The sequence below is a fragment of the Dendrobium catenatum genome, unplaced genomic scaffold, assembly GCF_001605985.2.
Source record: "Dendrobium catenatum unplaced genomic scaffold, ASM160598v2 fragScaff_scaffold_501, whole genome shotgun sequence".
Lineage (NCBI taxonomy): Eukaryota > Viridiplantae > Streptophyta > Magnoliopsida > Asparagales > Orchidaceae > Dendrobium > Dendrobium catenatum.
The window spans coordinates 1,313,149-1,325,718 of NW_021318963.1; the positions used below are offsets into that span (position 1 = coordinate 1,313,149).

Consider the following 12,570-nt stretch of genomic DNA (forward strand, 5'->3'; position numbering starts at 1 on the left):
TAACTGTTTGCAAGTTTGAATGATTAAATCATCTTATCTTTTCTATGTTAAAGGATTTGAATGTTAAATTTCTATGAAAACCAAAGCCAATATCATATAATCAAAGAGTTTAGAGGCAAAATTTCACAATGTCACTTCACACTCTCACTCTAATGAAACATTGAAATGCAATATGAACCAATTAATATCACTATATGTGATAAGATAAAAATGCAATTAAATATTATAATTCAAAATCTAAATGCAAATATTTATTTACAAAGTCATTTAATTTTAACATTTTGAAAAATAATTATATATATTAATAAAAAAAGGGCTGTTAATCATTGGCCAATCTTCTGTCCTCAGTGTCAGTTCTTCACCAAATGTCGGCCATTAATTGCAATTTATTTATTTTTTCTAATTTTATAAAATATAATATATTTCAAATATTAAATACATATAAAATTCAAACAATTTTCTTTTTTTTTTTTCTAAAATAATATATTTTCCAGTAAAGAAACGCAACGTGCACTCAAACAAAACTGATCAGTCGTACTAATCGCCACCAATAATAACTCAACTGCTTATTTTTTCCATAATTATCTTATTTTATTTAAAAAAAAAAACAAAGCATTAGGAATGCCGGTGCAGTGTCCTGCAGGTGCATGCAATGACCTAAAAGCTCCCGTCAGTTTTCCAGGAAGCCGGTCATCCGGAGAACGGAGTTGCGGACGTGTCTCAGATCGCGGCCTTTTAGTGCGCGTCCGGGACCGGAAGACAGCGAGAAAGCAACCGAAGCTGAGCTCCATCTGCGTGACACCAGAACGTGCGGCGGAACCATTTCTTCCGTCTCTGATTCCGACTCCGATTCTTCGAACGGCCGCCGCGTCTCCGCCGCCGGTATGCTTACCGGCTTCGTTTTCTCTCGCCGCCATGCGACTCCTGCGCTGCGGCTGTTCGGCTTAGCAGACCGTTTGCCGCTCATCTGACGGTCCACGTCCTCCGGCCACATCACGTCGGACTCCATTAGCTCCGCCATTATCTCTCTCTCTCTATGTCTGCTTTTGTGGGAAGAAATCTCTGTTTCTTTTAGTTTTGAAGGATTGGATGGAGGGATTTATAGAGACCGGAGGACAGCAATCATACTAAAAGGCGTACAAAGCGCAATTTCTTGTACGCTTGGCTAAGCGCCACGTGTTCGGGGCCGGGTTCGAAGGAAGATAAGCACGTCTGTTCTGTGTTTTTGCAGAAACAGTCCCATGCAATATGATATTTGCAGAACTAAACATTAAAAAAAAAAAAATTAAGCAATTTTTATAAATAAAAAATAGTGATATTTACATTCTATCATTTTTATATAAATTTATTTTTGCAAATGCAATATTATTCAATTTGCATATGGATCTTATAAAGCAGACACGTGGCGTTGTGATAGGAAGCAGACACGTGGCAATAGGGGTGGGGAAGTTTGGATAAAAGCTATGGCTCAACTTCCATTTTGACCGACAGAATTGGGCTGTCTATTTATTTATTTGGGGCAGTGCTTACATAATAATATATCTATGTGATTTGTACGCAACTGGGAAGATAATTAGTTTAGGTATATGTTCCTAACCTGAAAATGGTTATCTTTTATGTTGAAGCATATCATTGAATAGTAATATCTATGTCTACATCCTATTATTTAACCAATGAAAGATATGTATTAAAGGAGAAAAAATTTTTTAAAAAAATTTGGAGTCTATGGCTCGAATTATTTCCAAAATTTTAATTTGGTTTCATCAAATTTGGATTGAAATGAGCTGGCCTGAAATTACTGAGTTTAAGGTTGGAATTTTGTTTACGATAAAGTGTTAGATATTATTTATTTGTATGCAAAGATCTGTCAAATTAGCTTACATTTATGTCATGCAAGACTATTGATATCGAATCAAGCATTGAATCTCAGCAATATGAAGGTCGAGGCAAGAGTCTATATAGACTAGAACAAGGTGGACTAAGTGGGACCTGGTTGGCCTTGATCTGATTGGTTTTCTCTCAACCCTCATGATGGAATAGAGATAGCTAGTCGATGTGGCGATTCCATCGGTTGCCAATCTTCCAAATCCAAGGGACCATTAGAGAGGAGGGCCCTTGAGTTTGACTATTTGCAATAGGTCAGTGATATTTATGATTGCTACTAGTATGCTTCTATTCATGTGTAAAATTTTGAGAACATTTGAAACTTATTAGAGTTGTTGTAAGTTTCACAACTATCATTTAGCAACCTATATAAAATGAAATTATCATTTTAGAGGAGTGGGGTTTATCCACATAAAAATTGTAGAATGTTTTCACAATTACTATATATGACCCAGTTTAAGACAATGCATCTGCTTAGAATTATTCTCACGATTTCAATCATAGAAATATAAATTTATTACAATCAATTTGGTCATGATGTTGACATCTACAATCTGATATATTTAGATATTTTAATTAAAGAATATGGTGGCAGTTAGCCACACAATTTAATATGTATACATTGATAACCAAGGCTCTGAAAATCGGATCGGACAACGAACCGGAAGAAGGAGAGGTTCACGGTTCGACCGGTCAAACCGGATGACGTAATAAATAATAATATTATTATAAAAATTTAATAAAATTAACCAAATAAAGAAATATAATTTAATATAAATTATTGCTAATTTATATTACATATTTAAATTTAATTTATAAATATAAATTATTTAAAAACTCATAAATATAAAATTATATATATAATTAAATATTTTAATATAAAAGCATTTCATTTAGTAACATAAAAAATTTTTAGAGGAGAAAAACTGAAACTTTGCAAATTTTTAACATAAGAGTATTTCATTTGGTAAAAATTAAATATTATTAATAAAAAAATAAAATAAAAACTCTCCAAAAAAACTACAAAAATTAAATATTATTTGGTATATTTTTCCACCTGTGGACATCAGAATGCTAATAAGATTTTACGCCACTGTTTGGTATATTTGTCCACCTGTGGACATCAGATCGGATTTTCCCTCTAGGAAAAATTAAGTCTTGTTGTTGGGCATATATCATCAATCTATGGACATTTAATATTTATACTCTTCCTCTTCTTCAACAGGAAGAAAGAATGATATTTGTATCACTTACTACATAATTAATTTTGCAACTATGCCAGGCCTTTTGGTTTTTCCCTTTTTCAGATTTTCCACATAAAAAATTATTCTTGTGTTATCATTTTTATCTGTTTGTGTTGAATCTTTGCATACTACTAAGACGTGAAACATAAACTCTACCGACTCAATTTTTTTAGCATACAATAATAATAATAATAATAATAATAATAATAATAATAATAATAATTATTATTATTATTAGAACTAGCTAGGCTCTTGACCTTTGATTAGATCATTCGTTTAAGCTTGCCTTCAAAGAAACACCAACTTCAATCTTAATAACCACATGAGCACTTAGTCAACTAAAATTAATATTAATTCGAATTAGAAATATAAATATAAATTTAGTCAACCTATTTGTTGGCATAAAAAATATATTTTTTTTTATTAACTTAATCATAAAGATTATATAAATTACCGTTAATCATCCTGATTTATTATACTTATAAGACCTCTAATTGAGATAAAATAACCTTCCAAGCTGATTATTTATATAAATGGTGATATAATTAAATAATCATTAGTCCTAATTAGCCACCTAAAACATCATTAACTAAATCAATAACCTGAGAAGATAAATATTGTATGACTTTTGGGTAAAGGGTACTTATTGAAGCGATTGTCAAGAGATTAGAGAGAGGATGGAAGAACCGTGGGGATTATGTTCATTTCTGGACACGTGTGTGGTCTAAATTACAGCGTAGCCTATCTTTAATTATGACTCATTATTAGTACTGTCATTATTATGGTTATAATATTGTAAGCAAGATAGGCAGGTAATTACTAATTATAGAAGATATATAAGCTTTCCAAATTGCAACATTAGCCATCGCCCACAGAGACCGCAGCGTTTGGGTTAGGCTTTTATATAATATATATATATAATTGGGGTCAAGGGTGAGCTGGGCTTATGAACTGAGTTCGATGAGTCAATAAATCAAGTGATTTTTTATTTAATTTTGTATTTTTTTCCATATTATTATAATAATAATTTCTTGAATAATAATGATTTTCTTTTTTTTATTGTAAATGAGATAGCTTGGGGGCTGATACAAACTCGTAAAATGAAGCTCGAACTCAATTAGGGTATTTTTGGGATGGCTGCTTCATTTTATAAAGTCGGTTGTGAAATTTCCATGCATAAAACAACTTCGATACTGCATACGATTACAGAGACCAATTTTCAAAAAAACAGTGAGAAAGTATATAACATAAAAAATTATGGTTGCTACATGAAAAACAAAGCAGCTAGAAAGTTATTCCAAATCGACCCTTCGTTAATCCTCAAGCTCAACTCGTTTAAAGCCTTATAGTTATATGTTGTAGAAGAACGTAGCACAAATGTTTATTCTATAAGAACGGAAAAAGCTATTATAATATCATAATATTATCAATCTAAGCATTGCAAATGAAAGAATGCTACATTTCTAAGCTCAAAGTGCACAAAATGGCATTATGGATTGAGGCTAGGTTGCATTACATGATGATCATTATCATAAGTGGACTTAGACTTCATTTGGGATAGTTTTTTTACTGTTTCTTAAAAATTTTAAAATTTTGTACTAGAAAGCTGTTTTAAGAAACAGTAAATGTTTGGATTGCTTTTTTACTGCTTCTTAAAACAGTTTCATAGAAAAAAAAAAAGTTTAAACTTTTGTACTAAGAAGTTGTTTTAAAAAACATTAAGAAAGCCGTCTCAAAACTTTATTCTCATTAGTTCATAGTTTATCTTTTTTTTTTTTCCTGATTTGTAGAGTTGGGTCTATAATTTTGATTCTTAGATTAATTCTTTTTTAGTGTAGAGTCTAATTTGAGAGAAATCTCTCACACAAGTTGTTGTTGTTACTTGTTAGAGTCCTAACGCAAGTAATCAGAGTAAAAGAAGGCTTCTATCTCTTATGCTTATCAAAACCCACGCCCTAATCAACTTCTCTTTGGATTACTTGAAGAGTAAGATCATTAATATTGAATACTCCATTATTAGAGGAGTCTTATACATTTCTTTAATATTAGAGACTTTTAGAGGAATAAATTCTCCTTAATGTAGATATTATTGATGTAATTACATTTTTTAAGAGCTTTTCTAATCACTTTAGACTTATCCAACAACCTTGATTAGCCTAATGACTCATTAAAGTAACTCATTAATTAATCAACAATAAATGCTAACATAAATAATTAAATAGCATATGTAAATTTAAAAAATTAAAAAAAAATGCTAAAATATATCAAGAAATTAATTTGACAAATGAATTTGAACTCATTAAATGTCTCAAAATAATTTTAAATCACCAATCAAAGCAAAAATATATAGAAAATTAATTAGAACCTTCAAGACTTTTGGTCTGATATATTTATATTACTAATTAGTCGTCCTCTTCTCATGATTTCAAACTTATAGAATATTGGCTGATGAGAGAAAAAAAAATCAATAAATAATTTTATATCTTATCCAATTTTGTGAACAAATCTTATTTATAATTAGGGGCTCTCATACAATTTTCAGTTTGGTCAATGATTTATTTATAAAACAAAATTAATTGGAATGCTATTGGATCATTCAAAAGTTTTTCTAAGACGTATTTTTTTAGTCTTTTTTTTTCTTTATAGATAATGATTTTTGCACCTCACTAATATAGAATTATATATATTTTAAGCTACTAAGTTATCACTAAGAGACTTATTTAATCAAATATGAATCTGGATGCAAGTATATGGATCATAAATTTTTAAGATAACCTTAGGGCTTCCCAAACTCTATTTCGAACAAAATCAATCGTCGCACTAAGGTCGATATCCACTGTTAACATCGATTTCAAAGCCCATTGGTGCCAACAATAATGTTGTCGCACATTGCCACCAACAAAGCTAATGCACATCATTAACATCAACGCCAACGCCCACTGATGCCTAGAAGGTCTTCACTCATCATCGCCAACAACATTGGTGTTTACTGTCACCAAAGGATGACTTTTCCTTGACTCTTGAGCGAAGCGTGAATGAAATGAATAGCAAGATGATCGTGAACAACACTATGAGGGGAAATAAGGAATTTTCTGGTGGTACTACCGGCAGTTTTTCCGCCAGAGTTGCCTCCGACTTGCATTTCTGCCGGAAAATATTTTGTCGTGTTTAAGTAAACCGACGGGTATTCCGCCATATGTTCTACCGGACAATTTCCGGCACATTTTCAGCCAGCAGCTATCGTCAGCTTAAAAAACCGACAGTGTCGATGGGTTTTTCGTCGGTAATGTTCCAACAGTTTATCCACTTGACAACCCATCGGTAATTGACTGGCGGAATATCCTCCAGCTACACCGCTGCTACTACTAGTAGATATACTACCACCGAAAAACCCGTCGATAATACCAATTTTTTCTCATGAACTATCATTCAGCCCACTCCACTATTCAATGAAATCTCTAAGATACATTTCTAAAATTTTATATTAATTCTCACATCAAATTTATTATTGAACCATTTATAGTAATACACCGCTCTTATTATCAATATACTAAAACAAATCTAATTATATTAAATTATCTTTCACCATTCAACATTCTCATAAAATAAAATTAGCTCTAGCTAACTTTGGCCCCAATATTTCAATCTTAAAAAATTACATAATTGCCCTTATTAATTTCTCCACTTGGCACATTGACCATTAGAATTATAAAAAAAAAAATTAAAATTAAAATGGAACAAGTTATATCCCATACCTGAGAAAAATAAAAAATATTATTGCCAATGATTCGATATTCATTTTCTACAACACTCTAAAAATTATTTCCACGTCATAAATTTACCACGCGTCATCTTTCTATTGGGAAACACGAAAACTAAACAATTCTCCGGCCCCACACGGGATGACACCATCCCCACACCAAAGTGTGCTCACGACGGCACTCCTTTCCCCTTCCTATAAATCCTTGACGCCTCCCACCTCCCCACAGCTCCATTCTTCAAAAGTCAGCGAAAAAACAAATAAAAATATGATCTTGATGATCATGGTGCCGGAAGAGCTGCAGGAAGCCGACGTTCTTTGGCCGGAGCAACGCCGCCCCAGGATTCTTGCACCTCCTCCGCCTGCCGTCACTACCTCCGCCACCGATAATACACAGAAGAAGTCACCCCCCATCAAAATCCCCCAACCCTTAACCATCCCCGCCACCGGCGAAGATTATATCGACGGCGAAGGGATGCTCCCGCCGCACGAGATGGTGGCGCGACGTTGGGCCCGGGAGAAAATCGCGTGCTCGGTTTGCACAGGGCAAGGCCGCACGCTTAAAGGCCGCGACCTCCGGCACGTGCGAAACTCGGTGCTCCGGCTCACCGGATTCCTCGAGAGATAGCGCCCGCGGATTTGCAGACCAATAATGCGAAGAGAACGAGTAAAAGTCATTAAGTATTTCTAATTACAATTTGGTAAAGTAATTAATAATAATTAATGAGATGCTTATTGTTTAAGCTAATAAAATTTATTTGGAGAATTTTGACGTATTGAGAATTGCAGTAATGTGAGAACGGACGCAATGGCTTTGTATTACGTTGAAAACAGTTGCTTTGTTTGTACGAATAGTGGTTGTAAATTGTAATTATTGCACATATTTAATATTTTTCGTCTTTTTCGAGTATTGAAATTAATATCTTTTAAGCATTATTGATTCCTGTATTTATATTTTTATTATTTATTTTTTATTATAATAGAAGCTTAGATAATATAATAATAATCTTTATTTTTTTATTAATCTTTTTGAATCATTGTAGTATTTAATTTTATATATCAATAAATTATGATATTATAATCAATTATGATAAATAAAAATTTTTAGAATTTATTTTTAAGTGGAGGCAATATAAGTTGAAAGAGCTTTTTCTATTATAATCATTAGATGAGTGAAACTTTAATGATATTTTACTTTGAGAAAAAATATTAAATTATACTAATAATGAAATAATTATTTAATTTTTTCAAGTAGTATGTCTTATAAATTATAAATTTTTGTCATATTATATTTCATTTTTTAAATAACAAATTAAAATATATATATTTTTAACTGTCAACGTCAGTTTTAAATCCAATTAAAAAAAGTTAAGCAAATATTTGAAAAAGCAAATTTGTGTCGGTTCAAGAAATTTTTTTGATTTTAATGTTAATTAATTTGATCATTTATTTGTTTAACTTAAAGGTGTAAACGAGTCGAGCTGAACTTAAGTCACCCATGACTTGAGCTTGATAATATGATCGAGTATGAACTCGAGCCCGAGATTTCTTCTATGAGTTGGAGGAGAATTATTCGACCTCCTTTAGATGCTTAATTGCATTTCCAAGTGGAAATTCTCCTTTGGATTATCTCTACCGATATCTTAGAGTATGAGCTTTTGTTGCTCCTCATAATAGAATAAAGGAACCCCAAAGTATTGTATTGACAAATATTTTTTGTTGAACCCTGTTGCGTGCTAGAATATACGCGGCGGTAGAGTTTATAAATATTCGTCTTAGCGTTGCACAAGTATTCCGCACACAAACAGAAAAGAGAAGTGAACACCAAAGCTTTTACGTGGAAAACCCAAAAAGGGAAAAAACCACGGGGCCTCGCCCAGTTGCAAAGTTCCACTAGTGTTTTTGTAGATTACAAATGGCGGATTTCGTCTCACAAGTTGGGATAATCCAAGTACAATTTGTTTCTTCCAAGAAGTTTACAAAGTTCTGCGAATTCCTGGTGTTTCCTGAAAATCCGGTAGAGTTCCGGCGTCTTCAGACGGCAGGAAGAACTCCGGCGGCGGTGGTCGAGGAGGTGAGGAATCTCCTATTCCCCTTTCTCCTTCTCCTTCTCTTCTTCTTCTCTCTTTTCACTTCCTCCCCCTTGGTGTAGAATGAGGGCTCTATTTATAGTTTTTCTGGAGTGGCATAGCCCGTAAATAGGCGTGAGATCAAGGGCGAATTGGGAGTGGTTTGAATGGACGGCCGATATCAAATCCTTTGATCATGCATCGTTCATTGGGCATTTGAAGGCCTTAATGATGTCGTAATTCAATGATCTTGGGCTCGTTGGATTCGTCTCGTCGAGCCGCTCGATTCGAGTACAAGCTCCTCAAAATCAAAGATCTTTTGATAACTCAAATTGCGGTTTGAACCTTCCAACAACACCCTTGATTCTGACTCATTTGGGCTCGGATTGGGTTGATCTTGGTGTCGTTGGGTTCGTATTTCCGAGACGCTCAGTTTGACTATAAGATCGCTGAAATCGGAGTTCATATGCTCCTGAAATTAATTTTTGAAGTTTCCAACTAATTTTTGCCTCGAGATTCGTGCTTGATCAAGATGATTTTGTGATGTCGTATCAAACCCTATAGTAGCTGGGAGACGGAGATGAAATGATTTATGCTAGGTGTCACATGCTTCCCTGAGACACAAAATAACTTTTTTTCTCGATGAATTGTCTATATATCTATAGGCATTTTACTACCTATTGAGAAACTTCATTAGATTATTTAGAGTTAGCTTGGTTATATTTGTCAAGATTAGTGTGTCATCCACAAATAAGATTGAAATGGGAGATGGAGGGGCAGCCGTGAGGGACTTGAAATGGCTTTGTTTCCCCTCTAACATGTAGTTCAATCAATACTTCGCTAAAGACCTCTTTAGCAATGATAAAAAAAATTGGTGCCAATGCACTAGAACTCTTTGTCGAAGTCCTCGAATTGAATGAAAGAATATGTCAATCAAGCTCATGAATCCACTCGTTTATTATAAAACAAAAATAAAATGATGATGATTCAAGCATAATTTTAATAAATTGATTAAAAAATTACATAATATAAGAAAGTGAAATATAATTTATAAATATTTTTTAACAATTTTGTTCTAAAATTCTAAAAGCTAGCATATTTTAATTATGATGTATATTAATATTTTTTTAACGAGTCATATTACGATCTAACGAGTCGATTCAAAGTTGGTTCAATTTAGCTCGTTAGCTCATAAAACTCATCTTGTGAGTCATTTATTAAGTGGAGTACAAACTTGCTCACGGAAGGCCTTAACTCTCACCCTAAATAAACATAAATAGCAAATCCAAAATTATGAAGAAAAAAAAAAGTTAGATAAAACTTATGCAGCACGTGACCGAGTTTCGTCAAACATTTCGTACACGTCAGCATCACCTGTGTCGGGGATGACATCACACATGCGGTCCAGGTTGTCCACGTCGACAAATGGATATTCGCCGCATGGTGTTGATTAGTTAGAGAATTAAAAAATCGATGTGAAGTATAACCTCATATTATTATTTTTCTTTTTTCTTACGGGCCAGTATTTAAAGGTCTTATTATATTGATGCTTGAAAATTTGTATTCATTTCATTGAATTTTTGAATGATGGAAACTTAGGTTTTGTAAGGGAGAATTTTTTTATAATTTTTAATATAATTTTTTTTAATTATTTTAAAAAATAGTAAAAAATTGTCCAAAGCAAAATCTTAGGCTTAATTTTTCTTATTACTTTTTTAAATCAATTTTTTTTTTATAAAAAAACTTTCAAACTAAATTTTTTGATAGTAAAAAGTTACTGTAGAAAGCAATAAAATAGTTTTCTCAAATTAAGCTTGATATATATTAATAAATAACATGTGTTATAATGTTTTATTTATTATATTTAAAGGATTGACTTTAAGCTAGGCCAAATCTTTTTGTTTTAGTCACGGGTGTTCTTATTAGAGTTTCATAAGAGGATGTAGCTAGATGTATGTTTTTTTTTACGAATGATATTCTTCTTGTTGAAAAGACTGGAGAGGGAGTTGGTGAGGTTAATTTTAAATTCGAATAGTTTTCATTTGAGTGGATCTAAAACTCATTACATCAAGTATAAATTAAATAGTTATAGAACGAGTAGATGTTGGGCGATCAGGCGGTCATTCAAAATAGTTCATGTTTTAGATATCTTAGCTTTATCATTCAAAACGATGGTGAAATAGATATGGATATTATTAAAAGAATTCAACTTTGAATGGTTGAAGCGGAGGAATGTATCGAGGTTGTTGTGTGATAGAAAAGTATTCCTCCATTTTAAGGAAAATTTGTATAAGATTGTGGTGTGACATTCAATGCTTTATGGCACAAAAGGCTCGCCATTTAAAGAGAAGCATAAAATTAAGTAAAGTTTTGTAGAGATAATTATACTCAAGTGGATGGGTGGCTTTACACTTAGAGATGACATGCGAAACTAGTATATAGGTGAAAAGGTTGGGGTGACTCCAGTGGCAGATAAAATTAGAGAGAGTCGCCTTAGATGATTTGGTCACATAAAACGTCCATTATTTATTGATCGTGTTAGTAGAGTATGTATATTAGAACCATCCCATGTTAAGAAAGGCAGAGATAGACCGAAAAAAAAGACATGTTTAGAAAGTATTACAAATAACTTTTTATTATATTTAAATGAAAATTTGACTCTTAATAGAACACAATGGAGAAAAAAGATTCATATAGCCAACCACACAGTATACGTAGTGCAATAAAGGCTTGTTGTCGTTAGTGTTATTATAGAACAAAATATTAGATTTAAGTTAAAATATTAGAAGATGTATTGGGGAATTTTAAATTTAAAGATAAAATAAAAAAAATAAAAAAATTAAAGATAAAAATTTCATATTAGTTGAAGCTAATAAACGATTGTGATTATATTTTAAAATTGAAAGGTTATGATCATAGATTGGCGGAGTCACCTGCAAATTTTTAAATAATTGTCAAGATTTTGTTGTGGAATCTAACTACGATAATTGGATGCCCGAGTATGAGTCTTTCACATGACTACATGAGTACGTAGCTTATGCCAGCATGATTTGTTTAGGATATGATAAAAGAATGATACTATATTGAAAACATAAAAGGAATTACATCGTTATTTTATTATGGTGTTAGTTAGGGGGACAAATGAGTTAAGTCGAGCTCGAGTTATGTCTAATTTGAGCTCGACTCGTGAGTCAAATCCCGAGGTTGAACTCAAGTACTAGAGCTCAAAAGTCGAACTTAAGCACAGTTTGCGCCACTGAAATCGAGCTTGTGAGCAGCACGTGAGCTTCTACGGTCCGCCTGTCGACTGTCGTATGTGGTTATCCTTCCACCAATTTGCCTTGAGCGGTTCACCTTCCGCGCTTCCCTAGTTCGCACGTGCTTCACCTTCCGTGGTACGTCAGTTCGCACGAGGGCGTGGTTTGCCTTTCGTTGTCCGCACGCGCTTAATTGAGCCACTCGACGAGTAAACAAGTCAGCATTGATTCGATCGAATTAGGGCTCGATTACGCAATGAGCTCGGAAAGACAACTAATCTGTACTGTACTGTAAACACACCTAATTTATAGCTGCATTCTCCTTCCTGCTACCATGCCTCCTCAATGAGACAATC

General features: G+C 33.0%; 2 protein-coding genes across 2 annotated transcripts; one reads left to right on the forward strand and one right to left on the reverse strand.

Moving 5' to 3' along the window:
• Nucleotides 1–442: 442 nt before the first annotated feature.
• LOC110095312 lies at nt 443–1,063 on the reverse strand. Its single transcript, XM_020820802.2, has one exon. The coding sequence runs from the start codon at nt 1,019–1,021 to the stop codon at nt 671–673; it is 351 nt and encodes a 116-aa protein (XP_020676461.1). The 5' UTR covers nt 1,022–1,063; the 3' UTR covers nt 443–670.
• Nucleotides 1,064–7,143: 6,080 nt separating this feature from the next.
• LOC110095327 lies at nt 7,144–7,686 on the forward strand. The gene has a single exon (XM_020820832.2). The coding sequence runs from the start codon at nt 7,157–7,159 to the stop codon at nt 7,514–7,516; it is 360 nt and encodes a 119-aa protein (XP_020676491.2). The 5' UTR covers nt 7,144–7,156; the 3' UTR covers nt 7,517–7,686.
• The last annotated feature ends 4,884 nt before the right edge of the window (nt 7,687–12,570 follow it).

Bases quoted from the DNA above. Each gene is read 5' to 3' on its own strand.
- LOC110095312 (XM_020820802.2), bottom strand. From the start codon at position 1,021: ATGGCGGAGCTAATGGAGTCCGACGTGATGTGGCCGGAGGACGTGGAC.
- LOC110095327 (XM_020820832.2), top strand. From the start codon at position 7,157: ATGATCTTGATGATCATGGTGCCGGAAGAGCTGCAGGAAGCCGACGTT.